This window comes from Pseudorasbora parva, chromosome 24, assembly GCF_024679245.1.
Source record: "Pseudorasbora parva isolate DD20220531a chromosome 24, ASM2467924v1, whole genome shotgun sequence".
Taxonomy (NCBI): Eukaryota; Metazoa; Chordata; class Actinopteri; order Cypriniformes; family Gobionidae; genus Pseudorasbora; species Pseudorasbora parva.
This window is the reverse complement of record NC_090195.1, coordinates 28,680,088-28,701,996: the sequence shown is the minus strand read 5'-3', so window position 1 is coordinate 28,701,996 and position 21,909 is coordinate 28,680,088. Positions and strand designations below refer to the sequence as shown.

General features: G+C 39.6%; 1 protein-coding gene across 2 annotated transcripts in view; it reads right to left on the bottom strand.

The window, feature by feature from the left end:
- Positions 1-21,909, bottom strand: part of gpr158a (G protein-coupled receptor 158a) — a 191,960-nt gene that overhangs the window by 103,644 nt on the left and 66,407 nt on the right. For both annotated transcript variants that reach the window (XM_067434785.1, XM_067434786.1), the window contains exons 3-4: positions 9,347-9,449; positions 1,751-1,980 (exon numbers count right to left, since the gene is read on the bottom strand). In XM_067434785.1, the coding sequence (XP_067290886.1) occupies positions 1,751-1,980; positions 9,347-9,449 (333 nt within the window). The remainder of the gene's footprint in view (positions 1-1,750; positions 1,981-9,346; positions 9,450-21,909) is intronic.

Sequence of the window (21,909 nt, the reverse complement as noted above, 5' to 3'; positions counted from 1 at the left end):
CAGTTAGATCTGCAGAGACGTGCGCAAAATCTTTCAAGAGAGGGAGAATGTGTTTGAAAGGTTTGACGAGGAGCAGTTAATCAAACGGTATCGTTTTGATAGAGCAGGCATCATCTTTTTCAGTCCTGGTTAATGTTGGACTTTAGACTATAATAAAAAAAAAATGCTGTTCAACTAATTCAGCAAGCCGTAGCAATCGCTTCTTCCTCCTACCAGTTCGGTTTTCTTTTTTGAATCCATGGTGGCTGTAAAAAATCTAGGCTATATATAGGCAGGTCAGTTAATAGCACACCAGTTTAAAAATTGAAATTAAGACATGTTTATCTTTAATTTCAAATGTGTATATTATAATGTATTCTCTTGAAAACTCTTTATTGTCAAATATGGGTTGAATGTAAACTCCTCTTAGGAATTTCACAATTCAATGTGAATTTATCTGAGAATATTCTTAAATAAGGACATCTATTCAGTGATTGGTTCATGCCTATGACATCATCCAAAATACCGTTTGTGGCACAGCAAAGTGTCGTAAATCAACTCTAAGACTGACGCTTAACATTTAGTCCTACACTTAACTTAAAGTATTATTGGGATGCTTGATAACTAACTTTTCAGTGCAGCTTTGAGCCAATATTTTTTTTTTACTCTTAAGTCAATTCTTAGAAGTGTTCTTGTGAGTAATTCTAAGATGTTTGATAAATACGGGCCCAGGAGATTGTCTTGACCAGGACCACACCCCTAAATGCATTGAAGCAACTGCCGTACGATTGGTTGATTAGATAATTGCATTAATGAGAAAGTGAACAGGTGTTCCTAATAATCCTTTAGGTGAGTGTATATCTGCATCTGGGGTTGGAACAACATGAGGTTGAGTAAGTGATCCATTTAATTATTAACTGACTCACACACATCCTAAATCATACAAATAGCTGTACTTGTTCGTTTCGCCCTGCGCCCTCTTTCTTCTCACTCAATAAACTAATTTCAATTTACCATAAATCTGGATTTCATGTCCATTTATTCATGTAATTTGGCAAGCTGCCATGAAGGATAATGCAGTCAGCCTCAGATTTGTGTTGGGTTCTTATCAATCTGTTGAGGTTTATTTTGTGAATACTGATTGTCTGACTATACATTATCCCTTATGTATAATGTATGGAAAAAACCTTGACACTGTTAATAAATAAGATCCCTCAGCGTAGTTGGCTGGACTCTCTAATAGTTTGCAGCACATAACACTTCTTTCTCCTTCCTATATAGTACCTTTGCAAATTTTGTCTTTTTCTTTTACTCCCTTCTTTATCAACCTTCATTGTGTCTTTCTGCTCTAAAAATCTTTTTAATTAACTAATACAGGCTTAAAATATAATTTATTATCACCTTAGCATGCTCTCTTAAATCTTTAAGTAAAATCAAAGAACTTGCAGTGATTGTGCTTTTGTTATGGAGAAAAGTTTACATTCTGAAAACTGGAATCAATGATGTAGTTGTAACACAATGGTGAAAACAGTGCACAATGTAGATTATACTTGCATTTTATATCTCATGATGTATATCACAACAGTCTACTTCTAATTTAACAGGGAATAATAAAATGTCACCTAACAGGCGAGATACTGTACGCTCAGAGCACGAGTGACTAATTGTAATGTAACTCAGCATGGAAACACCCCGGTGTCAATAAGAACAGGATGTGCTTCATGGAAACAGTTGCCATCTTAATTAGCTCCCCCCGGCTGCACACGCTCACCTTGTTCCTGCGGAAATGGTAGAGCAGCACCATACTGATGAAATCCACCAGCATGCACAAGCCCTGGAAGGAAAGCACCGCCATACGCAGGGCGCCGTCACCCCGGGCCACGCAGGGCGTGTTGTCCTTGCAGAAATCACAGCCTTCCTGGCAGGGCAGACAGGGGCTGGAACTTTCTGGAACATCCCTGTGATGTGGCAAACCCTCCACAGCCTTCACGACTGCTTTTCCTAAAAAAAAAAAAAAACAGAAAAAACCCCCAAAAGAATAATGTTACATGACGTTCAATTTGTGTATCTTACCACTTGCATTCATTTGCATATGATCACACTAACGGAAAATGGCAACAATTGTGAAAAGTAGCAGACATGACATTTAAAGTGGTGCAGCCCACCCTATCCTCCAGTCATTGGTGGTCTCATCAGTAGGCAATTCACAGTAGGTTTCATGTGCTAGCCAGGGTGGATGGGTGTGCTCACACCATCTGGGCCATCACTTTGATGAGCCAGTTGTTTTTGCCTCAGTTACACATATCACATCTTTTCATGATGACAACTTCATGCTATTTGATAGTTTTGGTTATGGTTTCTAACCATAAGCTTGGGTATCACAAGAAACAATTAAAAAATAATTACATCATAAAAAATACTAAAAATGCTACTGTTTACATTAGCTGATTTATGGCTGTCTGTGATTACCCACATTGCAAGATAATAAATAATAATAACTAGGGGTGACCCCGAATTGTTCGAAGATTTGATGATCGGATTCGACCACCGATCTCACAGTCGAATCTTTGCGGGTGTTATGATGCGCCGCGCCTTTAAAATTCGAACACGTTTTCAATGAGTGTACACACCCCGGCGGCGGCTGATTTAAACAAATCAGGAAGTTGTTTAAGGCCCCGTCCACACGGAGACGCGTTTCGCTGTATACGTATACATTTTGTACCGTATCAGCGTTTCGTCCACACGGATCCGGCGTTTTAAAAGCATGAATCCGATATTTTTTGAAACCGGGTCCCAAAGCGGATAAATCTGAAAACGGTCGTCTTCCGTCTTCGTGTGTACAGCGAATCCGTATATTTTCTGAAACGGTGATGTCATCACACTACGTCCAGCACGGTGAAGAGTTTAAGGGATACAACTATGGGCACTGGGCATGCGCACATCAATATTGCGTCATTTAATTACCGTATCTGCATTATTGTAAGGGTATGTTTTGGGTTGGGGTAGTTGTAGGCAATAATAAAACACATCTGTTAAGTAGCAAATGTATTTATTGTTATTATATTGTGAGATTTTGCCTCACCTCCGACCACTGCTATACCCCTGCTAGCCACAACTCTTCTTCTTCGTGTTTAGTGTCTTTCTGTGGCAGAATTACAGCGCCACACACTGGCCTGGCATGCAAACTACATCGTTTTTAGTCCGTTTTCTTAATCCCGTGTGGACGCAGATATTTCTTGAAACGAGGAAAAAAAATGATCGGATTAGGAAAGCGCTGGCTTCGTGTGGACGAGGCCTAAATTCCTGCTGTACCAAAGAGTTCCATTTCAAGGTTTTATATTAAATTTATATTATATTAACCTTAAATCATCAATGTACATACTGTTTTCACCCTGTGTTAAGATACACTCATCGTACAGTTCTTCTGTCAGAAGTCGTTTCAAAATTGAGCTTGCGCGTATATAATGTGCGCGTCCGGTGTGAGAGAGCTGAAGCGCGGCACTAAACTTTGGGTCCGGTGTCATGTGACTCCATGCCCTCATGTGTTCCTGCCCTGTGTTCCTGTGAGTGCTTCTTAATATCCGTCCTAGTTTCGTCGCTCCTCCGTCCTCCATCCTATGACCCGGAAACCGATGGAGCTCAGCCATCTTGTAGGAGATCATAATTCTCTAATTGCACCGCGAGGAGGCGAGGATGGAGGAGTGAGGAGGATACACCGACGTTAAAAGGAGGGCGGATATATCGACTGCGTCCGAAAACCTAGTCTGCTGACTCGTTGCCTCGCTGCCTCATCAGACAATGACTTGTAAGGCAGTGTTTTGTGCATGAAGGCATCTCATGAAACTAATTTTGGACAGACTCCTAAGGCAGTGTAACAGTTTAATGATCTACAGCAAAATAGAGAGAGCTTTGGTGAGAACTAAACACATATTTAATTACTACAGTAGTGATTTCTCGCTAGACATGACATCAGAAGTGTAATATGTTGGTAAAAATCGTACATTTACACATAAACTGACCCACAAACGCAACTTTTGGACGCCATCTTTTTTCCCCAGCTCATCTGTCACTAAATGGAAAGCAGGATTGTGGAATATCAGAGGCAGCGAAGGACATGTACGCTGCCTTCAAGAATCGATCAGATGAAGGTCTCTCAGGAGACAGGAAGTGAAGCAAACATTTGATTCGGACGCAGCTTGATGCCTTCCTGCCTTCAAATGTGTCCTCCGAAGGCAGCATTTTCCAGGTTTCGGATGCAGCCATCATTTCACTTGATTCAATTCTTCTGTCCTCGCGTCTTTTCCTTGCGTCCTTCCCTCGCATCCTTAAGGGGCGGAGCTTAGGCGCGAGGAAAGGAAGCTAGGAAAGGGAACGAGGATGCACAAATAAGAATTGGGAAGCACCCAATGTCATGTTGTCATTGGTTTTGGGGTTGATCATTGTTCACAGGTGTCCCTTGTCTTGTCTTTAGCTCTTGTGTATTTTGATTTATGGTTCGGCTTAATAAAGAAGCTGCACTTGGGTTCAAAACCTCACCTTCAGTGGATCTATGGTACACCCATTCACACACTATAAACACTATAGACTGAACATGTTTTACGGATGTGCATGAAATCATCGTTTTCACGGATTCACGTTTTTGTTGTTTACACAGAGACCGTTTTGAAACCTTTGAAACAAGTAAACAGCCCCGATAAAGTAATACTTGAAAAATACATGTAATTGAATCTGTACTGCCAAACAAACTGTTTAAGATACATTTAAATTGAAGGGCAGAGAAATGTAAAACAAACAATAGAAAAAATAAATTTTGAATTACATTTTCCATAAATAAAAAAGTGTTGTGTTCTCACTTTGCGTCAAGTCCTGAATAAATCAGGCAATGTCATGGGCAACTTTAACCGTGGGGACCCCTTACCTATTTCCTGCTCATTGTGGATGCCATAGCATGACATATAGTCCTGAAAGATCTATAAATTTGTTTTCTTTCTTGTCAACTCCGTATTCACATTTTAACCAATAGTTGTGGGATAAATGGATCCACTATACAACGTGGTTAAAATGGAAAAATAATAAATTTTCTCAACCCCATCAGACGTCAGCTCAATCAGGTTTTATGTGTTTTATGTGACAGAGTTGACTTGTGAGCTGATTTACATATATATTTGGCTTGACTTACATAGATAACATATTAATGTCTACTGCAGATATGCAAACAAACACATATACACTTGTATATGTGGACTCTCCATAAGCATAATGTTTTTTATATTATAAAACTGTATATTCAATCCCTTTACACTAACCCTAAACCTACCCATCACAGAAAACGTTTGCCAACTTTTACAAGAAAAAACACAGTTTAGTATACTACAAAATGTCCCTGTACACACTAGTGTATTCTTAAACCACGATTATAAAGACCAGACATGAGACATCAACATTACTTATAAAAGAGAAACACGCAGAACACAGCCAACTTTTCCCTGGAACACACTTATCAGAGATCACTGGAGGTGAGCCAGAGAGGAGCTACCACAGATGGAGGACCTGTGGTGATGTCCACATGTCTGTCTGCCTCTCTATCTCTCTCTGCACAGTATGGAAGGAATATAGCTTTACAATCTGTTCTTTAAGCAGATTAAACTTTCAGACTTTTACTACAACCACAAACTCATGGCACAACTATTCAGTGTTTTAGGTCACATTGAGTGGTCTCATATAGCCAGAAACAATGGAAACAAGTTAACCTCTGCATATAAAGAAACAGTTTAGAACATGGCAGAATAAAACATTAAAAATGAAAGAAAACGTTGAAGCATTGTTGTGTACAGAGAGATGGCCATGTGCTGGGGCCCCTGCTGAGGACCTGATTCTGCCAGCATATTGCTGATCACGTGTTTCTCTTTCAGTCACTGTCTTTTACACATGAATGTGTTTGTGAGTTTATGCATGCCAATTTTTGGAGTGCTCACTGTAAGAGAACTCTAGTGTGACAGAGGGTTTTGTGCAGAGAACTAATTAATTCAACATAAGGGGTGTGGTCATAGTGCTCCAATAAGATGAGAGGGAAATCAGGTGTCCTAAGTGCTCAAAAGGTTCTTTGTGTGCATGTCTGAGAGGGTGAATAAAATATTTATGTAAGATATTGCATCTAACTGCGCAGTGGGTACACAGTGAAAATTTGGGATTTCAAATCTAATTTAAACCTGAAAGCAAAGGGAACGTTTTGAATAATTTAAAACAAAGGGAAGTTATGGCGTTGGATAAAGAAGTCATTAAACATGCTAAAACTACTTTCTCCAACAAAGTATTAATATAATTTGTTATTGAAAAAAACATATTAAATTACAAAAATGCAAAGTAGCTTTCTGCACCCCACTGTATATTTGACAAATAGTCCTATGTTTAGAATAAGCATACACTCTAAAAATGCTGGGTTAAAAACAACCCAAGTTGGGTTGAAAATGCACCAAACCAACAATTGGGTTGTTTTAACCCAATGGTTGAGTTGTTCTTACCCAGCAATTGGGTTGTCTTAAGCAACATTTAACCCAACCACTGGGTTAAAACAACTCAACCATTGGGTTAAAACAACTCAACCATTGGGTTAAAACAACCCAATTGTTGGGTTGGTGCATTTTCAACCCAACTTGGGTTGTTTTTAACCCAGCATTTTTTAGAGTGTATAAACAACTAACACTAAAGGCCCTATTTTAACTTAATGAGTGCATGGTCTGAAGCATATGGTGCAGTTGCATTTAGGGTGTGTCAGAATCAACTTTTGCTAGTTTAATAGGTTGTCCAAAAGGGTTGTCACTATTCTATTAATGAGTCATGGGTGTGTTTTGGTCGTAAAGTGCAATAAACCAATCCGATTCTCATCTCCCATTCCCTTTAAAAGCCAGTTGCGCTCACACCATGGTGCATTCGCTATTTACATGGCGAAATTTGTTAGTGGAAATACTGAATGCTTCTCCAGAGAGGAATATTTTAGTTTTTTAATATTTAAAAATGTTTGTGTGCTGTTGCACGTCCCTGCATGTGTAATAAGCAGAGTGTATGCATGTTGTGCACCCACCTATAGGCGAATATTACTAACGCGCCCTTTAAATACCACAAAAAATACTGCCATATTGACTTTAGACTAGGTTTTTTTTTGGTCAATGGCGCAGTCGTTTTCAGTTGCCTCAAAACAGCAACGCGCCAACAATGCGCCTGAACACACCTCGTTTTCAGACCAGCATGCCCATGGGCGCACATATGGGCACGTGTGCATTTGCTATTTAAACAACATGGGGCTGGATGCTAAAATTAGCAAAACATAATTGCGCTGCGCCTGGCGTTGCATTGCACCGGGTGTATAATAGGATCTTTTGTGGATATCTTGTTCGTTCCATGAGCATATATTATAGAAACGCGATTCAAAAAAAGTTAGGACACTGTACACATTATGACTAAAAAAAAAGGGAATGCAATAATTTACAAATCTCATAAACTTATATTTTATTCACAATATACTATAGATAACATATCAAATGTTGAAAGTGAGACATTTTGAAATGTCATGCCAAATATTGGCACATTTTGCATTTCATGAGAGCTACACATTCCAAAAAAGTTGGGACAGGTAGCAATAAGAAGCCTGAAAAATTAAATGTATAAGGAACAGCTGGAGGACCAATTTGCAACTTATTCGGTCAATTAGCAACATGACTGGGTATAAAAAGAGACTCTCAGAGTGGCATTGTCTCTCAGAAGTCAAGATGGGAAGAGGATCACCAATTCCCCCAATGCTGTGGTAAAAAATAGTGGAGCAATATCAGAAAGGAGTTTCTCCGAGAAAAACATGTAAAGAGTTTAAAGTTATAATCATCTACAGTGCATAATATCATCCAAAGATTCAGAGAATCTGGAACAATCTCTGTGCGTGAGGGTCAAGGCCGGAAAACCATCCTGGATGCCCGTGATCTTCAGGACCTTAGACGGCACTGCATCACATACAGGAATATTACTGTAATGGAAATCACAACATGGGCTCAGGAATACTTCCCGAAAACATTGCCGTGAATACAATTCACCGTGCCCTTCGCCATCGCCGGCTAAAACTCTATAGGTAAAAAAAATAGAGGCATATCTAAACATGATCCAGCAGCGCTGGCGTTTTCTCTGCGCCAAGGCTCATTTAAAATGGACTGTGGCAAAGTGGAAAACTGTTTTGTGGTCAGACGAATCCAAATTTGAAGTTCTTTTTGGAAAACGGGGACGGCATGCCATTCGGACTAAAGAGGACAAGGACAACCCAAGTTGTTATCAGCGCTCAGTTCAGAAGACTGCATCTCTAATGGTATGGGGTTGCATGAGTGTGTGTGGCATGGGCAGCTTACACATCTGGAAAGGTACCATCCATGCTTAAAGGTATATCCAAGTTCTAGAACAACATACGTGGGGCAAGCAGCGAGGCGAGGGACTGTGAGAGAGGGCTGGTGACGAGTGGTAATGAGCGCCAGCTGCGTGACACACCATTCTCATCTCACAGAGGAGTGACGGGAGCATAAAAGGAGGAGCAACGACAGTGCAAGACGAGAGAGGACCAGGCCTGGAATTTGACTTGTGTTTTGTTTATGTTTTATTATATGTGAGCGGGCAGTCGTCTGTGAGGGGCTGCCTGTGTTACTTTCGTTTTGTTTATTATTTATGAAAGTCTTCGCTGGTTCCTGTCTCCTTCATTCCCATATCTATGAACTTCATTACAATATGCTCCCATCGTCGTCTCTTTCAGGAAAGACCTTGCATTTTCCAGCATGACAGACCGCACACATACGGCATCAATTACAACATCAGGGCTGCGTTGAAGAAGGATCCGGGTACTGAAATGGCCAGCCTGCAGTCCAGATCTTTCACCCATAGAAAACATGTGGCGCATTATAAAGAGGAAGATGCGACAGAGAAGATTTAAGACAGTTGAGCAACTAGAAGCAAGAATGGGACAACATTCCTATTCCTAAACTTGAGCAACTTGTCTCCTCAGTCCCCATGTGTTTGCAGACTGTTATAAAAAGAAAAGGGGATGCCACACAGTGGTAAACATGGCCTTTTTTTGTGTTGATGCCATGAAATTTAAAATCAACTTATTTTTTCCCTTAAAATGATACATTTTCTCACTTTAAACATTTGATATGTCATCTATGTTGTATACTGAATAAAATATTGAAATTTAAACCTTTCTTTGCATTTTGTTTTTATCCACAATTTGTTTTTGGAATTGGGTTTTTATTATAAAAAAACATCTACTACATGAAATTTAATGTTTTATTCGAACACAATATGCGTACATTGAGCCATAACATTTTATCATAGTACTTACTTTTAAAGCCATTGACTGCAACTCTGCTTGGATGATAAAAGCCACTTTTGCAGTGACATTTATACTTGTCCAGCACAAATCCATGACCTGGGATTGGCAAACACTGTGGAAAACACAGAGAAGATGGAAATATCAAAACTGTACATTCATGACAATGCGATATATCTGGAAAAGAGCATCATAGGGTGTAAAAATCCACATACTTATGCATGGATGTATGTGCACGAATAAATATAATTGTTAATGGTGATGAAAAACCTCTTGATGTTGCATTATGTTTAAGTTTTTGTTTGTGGGTTCTTCAAAGGACAAGTACAATTTAGAAAAAAAAAAGATTAAAAAGATATTTGAATAAATTTTTAAAAGTTGGCATGATTTAAACCTTGGTGAAAACATGGTCAACACAATGAATCTAGTGCATGTAGTGGGTAATTGGTTGAAATTGGTTGGTAAGAAATACTAAAATGTTCCATTTACGATAGCACTGAGTTGCATGTACAAAATATGACAAAATATGTTTTGTATATATATATATATATATATATATATATATATATATATATATATATATATATATATATATATATATATATATATATATATATAATGTGTCAGTTTACAGTGGCTTCATAAATCAAATAAAAACATAAAAACACACCTGATATGCATTATTTGTTTATCAATTTGACAAAGTAAAAAAAAAAAAACCCTGCAGGTTGCAAGTGACCTGGAGATTAAGACTAAAGGCTTCAACATTCTCCGCAACAACAGAGAAAAAAGTTCTTGCTCCCAGGGAAGCAAGAACAAAATGATGTCAGTTTGTTCCAGCGGCCCTGGTTTGGGAGTTCTCGCAGCTTGTTCTCGACACATCGACGCATCGTTCTCGAACTCTACCCCAGTGGGCAAGATGGCGCCAGTTTGTTCGGCGATTCGTCTTCCACGGGCATTCTGTTTGATGTTTATTATAGCCCTGTTTTTATGCATCCACCTGGATGTGTCAGCTTTATTGTACTACGATCGACAAGCCCTGCTTAACATTCGCGACCTATATCTCTGTGAGGCTCGGGCAGCCAGACCTGATCCAGTAGTTTGGAGAAACCCCCCCCCCCCCCCCGCATTGGACCATCGGCTAGTGACAAGCTAACCCTCCAGTTGGCCTTGATAAATGTACGGTCCCTGGCAAGCAAAACATTCATGCTCAACAACTTTTTTATCTCTCGGGAGCTAGACTTTATGTTTCTGTGTGAGACCTGGGTCTCCTTCGGCGAAAACACGCCTTTCTCTGAACTTCTTCCACCTGACTGTAACTTTTTTAATTCCCCCCGAGTGACTGGGAGGGGCGGAGGCATCGCCTCTGTTTACAAGTCACAGTTTCACTGTCGGCAGATTCCACACACTGGGCCGGCAAGCTTTGAGCTGCAACTGTTTGAAATTATTCAGTCTTGCCCCGTCTTGTGTGCAGTTGTGTATCGCCCACCTAAATTCAACAGAGACTTTATCCATGACTTTGCTGATGTTTTATCTGGGCTCGGTTAATTATGATCACATATTAATTTGTGGTGATTTTAATGTCCATGTTTGTTGTGAGTCACAGTCTCTGACCCGGGACTTTTTGAACCTCCTTGACTCATTCAGTCTTAAGCAATCTGTCACTGGCCCTACACACGAAAAGGGTCATACACTAGATCTAGTGTTATCATATGGTGTATCTGTCTCTGTGAATGAAATCTGTGCTATGTCCTTCTCCGATCACTCCCCAATTCTGTTCACTGTGTCAGTTCCATTCTCAGGCAGTACCCCCAGGGTCTCCAAGCGGGTCTCGCGTATGCTCAACTCCTCTACTGCTGGGCAATTTTCAGCCGCTTTCAACGTCTCCCCTTTGGGTAGGCTATATCCGAGCTATAGCACTGAGTGTTCTGCTGATGAACTTCTTTCTATGTTCTCATCAGCTTGCACCGGCATTCTGGACTCTGTAGCTCCTTTCAAGGCCAAACGGAAAAAAGTTCATTCTACACCATGGCTCAACGATGCAACACGCGAACTCAGACGTGCCTGTAGGCAGGCGGAGCGCAAGTGGCAGAAGGACCGCCTCCATGTGTCCCTCCAAATCCTCCGTAGTTGCTTGGCGGATTACCACCGAGCCGCTAAAACCGCCAAATCACAGTATATTTCCCTCATAATCTCCAGAAACAGTCACAAACCCAAGGTTCTCTTTAATACACTAAATTCTCTTATAAATCCCAGCAATGGATCCCCTGTTTTGCCCTCACCAGCCCTCTGTGAAAGCTTTCAAAAATTCTTCATTGAGAAGATTGCAGCACTCCGGCCTACTGATTTCTCAACCCCCCCACTCCCCCGTCCCCCACCCCTCCTCCAGCCAGCTGTCCTCATGCAGTTTGAGCCCATTACCCTATCGTCCCTTTCAGATGCAGTCAGACATCTGCAGCACTCAAACTGCCCTTCCGATTGTTTGCCCTCCCGTCTACTTAAAGATGCTATAGTTTTTGACACGGTTGCTCCCAGTCTTCTACTACTGATTAATGCCATTCTCTCCTCTGGGTGCGTCCCGGATGCCTTCAAGCATGCCGTGGTACAGCCACTACTAAAGAAGCCAAACCTTGACCCCCCAATCCTCTCAAACTTTAGGCCTATCTCCAAACTGCCCTTTCTGTCTAAAGTCCTTGAGCGAGAAGTTTATGTCCAGCTCCACTCCTTTTTATCTCAAAACAACATCTATGAGAAATTCCAGTCTGGCTTCAGAACAGCCCATAGCACTGAGACTGCTCTACTGAGAGTGCATAATGACCTGCTCCTAGCCGCTGACACAGGCAGCCCGGTGATCCTAGTGCTTTTAGATCTCACAGCAGCCTTTGACACGGTGGATCACAGGATTCTGCTGTCTCGACTTGAGCATCACGTAGGCATCAAGGGCACGTCCCTGAAGTTTTTCCAGTCCTACCTGGCCGACAGGAGCTTCTGTGTCAAGTTGGGAGAATACACATCTTCTGTAGCTCCCCTCACCTGTGGGGTCCCTCAAGGCTCTATACTGGGCCCTATCCTGTTTTTGTTGTATATTTTACCCCTTGGGGAAATTCTGGTCAAACACAATATCTCCTTCCACTGCTATGCAGACGATGTCCAGCTGTATCTCCCCTTAAAAGCTGATGGACAGGCTGCAATCCATTCTTTGCTTGACTGTTTGTCTGACATAAAGGTTTGGATGGATTCTAACTTCCTCATCCTCAATGCGGGTAAGACAGAAACAATTATTTTTGGCAAAACTTCCCCGGCCTTCTCAACTGATGCCCTAGGCCCTTTAGCCTCTAACGTCAGGCCCTCTGTCAGAAATCTGGGGGTGATCTTTGACAGTGCGTTTAAGTTTGAGCAGCAGGTCAGTGCAGTAGTGAGGAAAAGCTTTTATCACTTAAGAACTATAGCTAAGACTAAAGCCTATCTGCCCCAGAGTGATCTAGAGAGAGTTATCCATGCATTCATTACATGTCAACTGGACTATTGCAACTCTCTATACTCCGGCATTGACCTTTCCCAGCTCCGCCGCCTGCAGTTGGTTCAGAACTCAGCCGCTCGACTCCTCACTTGCACAAAAAAGCGTGCACATATCACCCGGTCCTCGCATCGCTTCACTGGCTCCCCATCCGCTTCCGCATTGATTTTAAACTGTTATTGACAGTATATAAATCCCTACATGGATTGGCGCCCGCATACCTTTCTGAGCTTCTCCACCACCACATCCCATCCAGAGCACTACGGTCAGCTGACCTACTGCTGTTGGAAGTGCCCAGAACAAGACTAAAAACCAAGGGGGACAGAGCCTTTGCAGTAGCAGCCCCCAGACTCTGGAACTGCCTTCCCCTCAACATCCGTGCAGCCCAGTCTATAAACATTTTTAAGTCTCTTTTGAAAACTCACCTTTTTTCACTAGCATTTGATTAGTGTCTCTTTATAGGGGCCAGTATAGTGCCCAATGTCTATTTTTCTAATTGTTCTTTTACGTTATTTTAACTCCCGCACTTATTGCCTTATCGCGCTTTTCATTTTTGATTTTATATATTATAATTATTATTTTCTTCTATGCCTTGTTATGCTTATTGCTCTTAGTATTTTATTGTGAAGCACTTTGGTGTGGCTCAGCCATCTGTAAATGTGCTATAGAAATAAACTTGACTTTGACTTTGACATCATCTGAGCAGAACTTTTTTGAAACTATTGTGTGATTGGTCAGACATTTAAATTGGGCGTGGTTAATGCGGAGAAACGCAGATGATCGGCACCTGCTTTTCTCGTGAAGTATGGAATGTACTGGCAAGAACGAAAGAGCGAACTTTGTTCGTGTTCTTGCCACCTCGAGAAAACGAACACATTTCTTTGTTCTTGCAGAGGATGTTCCGAGCTTAAGACTACATTTTTGATAGTCCACTTTAGACATTCTACATTCTATAAGTAAATATGCAACTGTATGTCAACTAACTCTCATTAGAGTATTAGTAGACTATTAGGTTAGGCTTAGGTGTTAGTAGAATAATAATAGTTTGTTAAACAGTAGAATATGTTGACATGTACTTAAAAGTTACTTTATAGTCAGTAGAATGTCAGATGTTTGGAGACCATCAAAATCAAGTAGATATTAGGCAGGCAGTCTACTAAATTTTTTTATAAACTGGTAGTTGACATAGTTGCAAAGTTCCTAAAGTTAATAGAATGTCTAGAAAGTGTACAGATAATGTGCTACTGCACTTTGCATATAGCTCTGTTCCAAAACCTAATTATCTGTATAGATTATATAGCATTTTAAAGCAGTGCTCTCCAGTCCCCCCCCCCCCCCAAAAAAAAAAAATCAATTTAATTCAATGCAGAAAAGTAGCAATAAAACACAATTATACTATTGTATATTGTGCCACTTCACATCATGTTAACATTGAATATTACTAGAACTTGTTGTCTCTTGCTCATTTTGTGTGCTGCACCGAGTTGCTGCCTAATGGTTCTTTTTCAGTTATGATGGTGTATTGTAGCTATCTCTGTAGGCAGCTAGGATTTAGAAATGAGTAACAACAACAACAAAAAAGAGAGAGGAAAAAGAGCCTATATAGCTTGTATTTTATTGCTCAATAATAGGATCTTCACAGTTTCTTCTTTGTCAATAAAGACAAAAGACTAACTTTCTACTAATAGCAAAGAGCCACTAGGGAGGCTGGGCTGCCGACTCTAGAGCTGCAAGCTTTGTTTCTGCTTTCAGCAGGTTCAATATTTGAGCAGTGCGAGTTTGATCAAACTGATTTAAACTATTGGCTGATAAATAATATCCAAACAAGGACAGTTTTGGCACATATCTCCTTGCATATGTCAAGAAACAATATTAAAGACAGGCTCATCTACTGAATTGATCAACGCACAGTCTACATACATGTCGTACCCAAGTTGATTAGATCCATGTCGTACAGTGTGATTTGTAATGATCTTATAAGATTGCCGAAATCACAGTCTTTACTAGGCATGAGTGTTCATGACTGTAGTGCAGATTCCAGGGCCTGAAGCAGACATGTTTAATACCGATCCAATCCAACACATGCTTAACAAGCTATGAAGGGCCAAAGGCTTCAAATTTGAGCAGAACAGCAGCGACATCAGTCTTAATGAAGCACAGAATGGTAGAATTTTACAGTACACAAATCCATCTTTAGAGAAAAGAGGACTCTACTTCTCTTTCATGCTTCTATATCAGATCGGGGTTTGAAAACAGAAAGGAAAGGTCAGAGAGCATTATGGGCTCACAGCTAAACTATAAATATTTAAATTATAAGTCATTTTCAGCAGTATGTTGTAAAGAGGAAAACATTGGCAGCAACACTAAAAATTGTGTTGGCTGGCAAAATGTAGCATAAAAGATTGCTTTAATGACCTAAGTACACTGAGTACACAGTAAACAGAAGGAGGTTATCTGGAGTGAGACGTTTATGTTGATGATGCACAGTGAGAGTTATTTGGCCCAAAGTCTCATTTTTTAGTGTCTATTTACACCAAGTGGAAATAGTTCCTTGTTGGTAAGTGCTATTTGCATTAGCTCCACCTAACAATGCCAGGTTGAGCCAAACAATATTTAAAAAGACGTGCATATTTCAATGTCTTCAGTGGCATAGTCCGTAAAGCATGAGGCTCAAGGTTATTGATTTTGGTTCGAATCCGCCTTTTTCAGAGCTCTCTCTTCTCCCTTTTCTCATCACAAATCGGGAAAAGGCATTTACTTCCAATAAACATTACGAAAATGTTCTAAAAGTGGAAATAAAGTGCCAAAATGTTTAATAAAAATAAAAGCATTTATTGGGTAGGATTAGGTGAAGGGCTTTTTTTATCCCATTAAGACGGCATTCATTTAATAATTTTAATAAATATAATATTTTATTGTTTATTATATTGTTATTGTATTATATTTTATGTTATTATTGCATCCTTTTAATATACAACAATACAGAGGTGAAAATAGTATGCATCTATCAAAATAAAGTATAAATAGCATCTAATTACTATTTATCTTGCAAAGAAATACTACTTTTGGTGTAAATAGCATCTATCACTATTTGGACTTTATACCATCTATTGCTGCCTTTTATTTCTGGTTTCTGTGCATATGCTATCTCTTATTAAAGCTTGTGCATTGAAATAAAACAAAAAGTTATACTTAATCTATGTTAATTTGTTTGATGACAAAACTAATTTTTCAGCATCATTAGTCTAGTCTTCAGTGTCACATGATTCTTCAGAATATTTCTAATATCCTGACCTGGTGCTCACTGCTCAAGAAACCGTTCTTATTTTTACCAACAGGGCTTCACATTAACTCTCTTTTTTGTTGCTTACTAGCTCCTGTGGCTAGTGGTTTCCCAAAGTTACTAGTCACACATTTTCACTAGCCATAAATTTGTTGTTGGAAAATTTGTTGTTGGCTATAATGACCACTGTACACACCCAAATCAAGTCTACATGAAATATAACTAGCCCGACAAGCCAGACCCCCATCAAGATGTTTGGTCTGGAAACTCACCATTGACAGGGCTCAATCCGAGGGGCGGGATAAACGGTTGTCTTTTAAACTCCCTCAGCACGCGATTGGATAGCGCTACAACCAACCAGAGCAACGTGAAGCGGAGCTAGTTGAAAGATTAAACATTCGCTTTAACCGGTCGGCAAAACTCCGAACACATCATGCCTTTTTAAGAATGACTTCAGTGCCGTTCTTTGTTCTTTTCTCAGAGAAAAGCTTAACTCCAAGACTTCCAGAGTCGCGGTCAAAGCTGATTTAAAAGACCGCCGTTTGCCAGCCTCTGTGTTTGCCACACAAGCGCAACTCTGCCGTCATTATGTTAAGCCCCGCCCACCAACTCTATACAGGATGTGATTGGCCTAACCAGAGGTTTTTACAGTGCAGAACTGTATTGAGAGTTGCTAGACAAAACTCGCGGCAGATTAGATTTGCTGGCGCTAGGGTGCATCTAGATTTCTAGGCTAATATATAACATGACAGGCCATCAAATATACCCATTTAGCTCTTATAAGGTTGTGTGTAAAGCTCTTAATCTGGACAGAGAAACACTAACAGTTGCTTGTCTGAAAAGAAAATAAGATTTTTTTCTCATCAATGTTCTATCTGCTATGACACATTTAAATCTACACTGTAAAAAAAATAAAAGTTCAAAATTCAAAATACAGGTAAAACACCTGTACAATTGAACACAGAAAACTCCATAAAATGAATACAGTACATTGTGCCCTACTTTTACGGATATTTTTTAGAGTGTACCATATTTTGTGTATGAACCCATGTAGCCTAGTGATATACAAATAGATATTTTCATGTAATTTGACAGTTTATTTGATTAAATATAACAAATCTAAAAGGTGTGCATCATACCGGACACCTAGATGAACACTTTACAGTTGGTTTTATGACTGTAAGTCATTCTCTCTAAATGCTATTGAAGTTAGAGACATCACATCAGATGCTCTATGGTTCTGCTGTGGTCTTTGTTTGAAACTATTTTCGCAGCTAAATTAGAACAAAAATGGTCAATCATTGTATGATGAATGATTCTCTATTTGTACATCACACGTACATCGCTGCTTTGAGAGTGCAGATTTCAGTGAGTGAGAGCGCGCTCTGAACAAAACTCTGGTGTTTCACCAGACGCCTAAGAATATTAGAAACAGCATTTGTGGCTATACAGTGGAAGTGATTGTATAAAACACACCATAGCTGATCCACCCATAAATGGTTGGTTGGTGGATGTTAATGTTAAGCCCTGATTACCAATATTATAAAAAAGAACAGCCTTTATTTAAAAAAAAAAAAAAAAAAAAAAAAAAAAAAACATATATATATATATATATATTTATATATATATATATATATATATATATATATATATATATATATATATATATATATATATATATATATATATAAAATTATTATTGTTATTATTATAAAGGTATTCAATTATAACTTTTTAATTGATTAAATGTGTAACTTTGCAGATTTTCAACCCCCTTTGTATTGTTACCATGTAAGCAGTAAATTAAGTTACTCTGGCTGAGAAATGTCAGTTTATTTGTAAGCAAAACTCCACTGGATAATGCAAAACGCAACACTGTTTGAAATGTTGACTACAAACACTGAGGTTTTTCAGATTTTCCCTTGCTGCATTCTCTCCATATTTAGATACAATTCTTTGCAGCCTAGCCACTGCCTATAAAGCGCTGGATCCTTCACTGGAAACTAAAAAATAACTCACTCCTGCTGTGTGTGCTCTTTGAATTCTTGCACCAAGAAACAATACAAATCGATACCATTGTGATGGAAAGTTTGCTAAGAAGTATTTTCTACTAATGCCTGCTACAGACTGCGTGATTTCGGCAATACTATAAGATCATTACAAATCACACTGTAAAACATGGATCTAATAAACTTGGGTACGGCATGGCATGTATGTAGACTGTACGATGATGAACAATACGAAGCAAGCTAAAATGTCATCAGCATGCACTAGTGGTTAAAAAACAGAGCAAGATGAATCACACTCTGGCAGTTGTGGTTTTTAATGTGCCCTGGAAAAAGAGGAGGAAATGAAAGAGGAAAATATGGACATGACCGTAGCTAGCATGTTGATAGCATGTTTTAGCATATTGTTAACATGATTTATGGCTAGGGAAAGAGGCCATCTTGGCATACCAAGTCTGTAAATGGAAGTTGAGGTTAGTAGTTTTAAGTTTTTGCGCCATGATGCGTTGACCAATATGTCATTTCATGTAGCATTTTTATTGGCTAGTCAGTAAACTTAGGTCCTAGCAGGAAACTGTGAGATGATCTGTCAGAAAATTACTGCAGACTATCTTTGTTCGCAAGACAATGACTGCGACGGCCTTTGAACCTATCGTCACTGTACAATGTAGGACCACCGTTTAGGAGTCATGACCACAGAAATTGCCACGATTTGTCATCTTTCTTCTGATTTTGAGCTGTCTGGGACAGCTCAAAATCATACAATGTGTGCTGGGCATAAAGTAAAGATGTATTTAACTTTGGTCAAGCGTATTCATAACAGACTGCTAGGAGAGGCCTTGGACAGAAACATACTCAGTGCATTATGGGTGTTGAAGTTATCTATAGTATCTAAGTTATTTAGCTTTTCAACGGAGCAAAGTAATTTAATTCCAATGTACTTTTATCTGACTCCATTTTATCATGACCTCAAATTTAGGTTAGAATTCCAATTGGTTATTTGGTCACTTGTATAATTTAACTATACATTTGATAGTTCTAGTACACTCTTTTACTCCTCTTTTCAATCAATTCGCTGTAACCAAATATTCAAAATATAAGCTGAACAATTGGTCATTGTTTAACCACTCTGTACAAAAAAAAAAAAAACGTTACATTTTTAAAAATATTTATTCTCCATTTAGCCATCACATTGTGAACCGTGGCTTTCACCCTTAAGCCTAGTTCAGACTGCACGATTTTCAAACTCGTCGGGTCACTGCTCTATTCAAACTGCATGACTATCCGGGGTATCATTCAGTCACTGCTGTGTTCACACTGCACGATGGTTTGACGACAGAGGAGTTCACACTGCATGACTGAACAAGAGGAAGAATCGCCGACAACTCTCGCTCTCCGGTGCTCAAACTACGTTTCCCAAACACACGTGCGATGTGACAAGTAAACAACGCGAGATCACATGTGCGTCAGACCGGAGTTCTCGCGCGAGACTTGGAATTGTTATTAAAAATGATAAACTGCACAAAGTTTGCTTCAAATTGTATGTGCGCTGATTTGTGGAGAAAAAGAAAAAAGATTATGGCGGAAGAAATTGTTGGAGAGACAGAGGGAGCCAGGATTTTGTTCTGCAAAGACAGTTTGAGGTAAATAAATAATTTTGTAATGTGCTGCTGTTGTGGCTGGATGTGCAAATGTTTGGGCTTTATTTCTGTTTGATAGAATTATAAATATATCTATTAAAATACTGCAATTCTGCTTTATAACTCCTCCCTGAACCTCCTGCTGCCCTGTATCTCACTCTCTCATTGGCTGGCGGTGTAATTTTCAGTCAGAACGCTGTTCACACAGCAGGAGTTTGAATCGCCGACAGGTCCAGATATTTAGCATGCCAAATATCTCACCGGCGTCGGCGACTCGTCGGCGATTCTCTCTGATCGCGTCTTTGATCATTCATACTGCGTGATTGTCACTCGCGTGCACGAGCACCGATTTGCCTGTGATCTCGGGCATTTGTCGGCGATTTCACAAAACCTGTCGGCGACTCAAAATCGGGGCAAAAATCGGGCAGTGTGAACTAGGCTTTAGCCAAGCAGAGATCAAGCGTATCTTGACTTGCAGTAAAGAGACAGCAACCCTCCCAATATTATTCATGGTGTACTCCGGGCACTGACCCCTTGAGCTTCAATCAATTCCTGCAATAAAAGCTTCAGGAATCACACAACTGATAACAGCTTTCGCCTGAAATGAGAGAAACAGACTCTGGCCCATGCTGAGAGGAAGGGACAGGGTCTTCTGATAGAGCACAAGCTGACGGCGGGTATTGAGCAGGTGAGAGCTTCAGCTGGGAACACTCTATCCTAATTAAAGCCAGACAGACACATCGGAGACACAGACACTGGCAGATCTAAGCCGCTGGGAGGATACAGGATGATTTCAGTGGCTCTACACACCTTCACGCTGTTCACTTTTAATCAGAGAGAGAACGTTAGAAAGAATGTTTGATTGACTAAGACTAGAGATATAAGGATTGTTTTAGATAAAGTAGCTCAATTATGCCCGTATGCACAAAACTGAAGAAAGTATCCATCTTTTTTCTAAACAACCAATGGATGCTTCTATGATTAAACACTAGACAATAATCTAGTCTAAATATTGTATAAGTCAACTCAAAATGTACCTTTTGTGTTCCACAAAAGACAAAGTAACACAGGTGAGTGAATTGAATGTGCTGCACCTCAAATCTTAAAAGTATATTTGGTAACACTTTATTTTGGAGGACCATTTTAGACATTCTACCAATTAGAAGTATCTACATGTCAACTAATACTCATTAGAGTATTAGTAGACTGTCTGATTAATATCTGTTAATACTTTATTCTGATGGTTCTCCAACAGACATTCTAATATACATAAGTAACTTTGCAACTACATGCCAACTGATGTCAACTTACCTTAACCCTAATGGTGTGTCCACACCAAACACAAATGTAATTATTTGCATGAGAAGACTGCATACAAAGTCAATGCAAAGACGTGAATCAACACAGATTTACACCGGGCAATGCGAATGACGCAAAGTGGTCGATGCGTTTGCCGGAAACGCATGATATTCATATAAAAATATCAACTTGTACAGAAAATTTGCATGACGTGTTGTCGTGCAAGCCAATCATTGAAGAGCTTATTGACATGTCTGGTTTGACAGGTTATCAAACTGGACACTCATCATTCTCAAGTAGTGCTGAATGTAGCTGTCTTCCAGGCGCAGTTTGTGGAGTAAACGTGAAATTCACAGTTCTGTGCACCTCTGGATGGTGCTCTGATCACAGACACGTCTGCATTTGGCTTTCCGGTGTATTTGGGATTTCCACAACAGGTACAGAGCAGCAAAAGTTGTTATCCCCAAAATAAAACTGGTCAATGTGCATACAAACACTCCTTATTGTGCAATGTTTTTATTTGCGCGAGTGACGCGAAAAACAAGTTATCCCGTGGGTAAACTAGAGTAAGTAACGTGAGGCAAATTTTTGCTTCGCAAAAGCAAATGTAACCATTTGCGTGAGTAGATTACATACAAAGTTTATAGAAAGATGTGAATAGGCATGATTTAGTACCGGGTGAAGCGAATTGGGCGATGTGAATGCCATGAACGAGCGTTATTTGGCTCTTCCACTCAAGATGAAAAATTCAAACTTGAGTGGGAAATTTTTATTCTTGCAAAGTGATGTGAAAACAAGTAATCCCACAAATATTCACTTCTTTTGGTGTG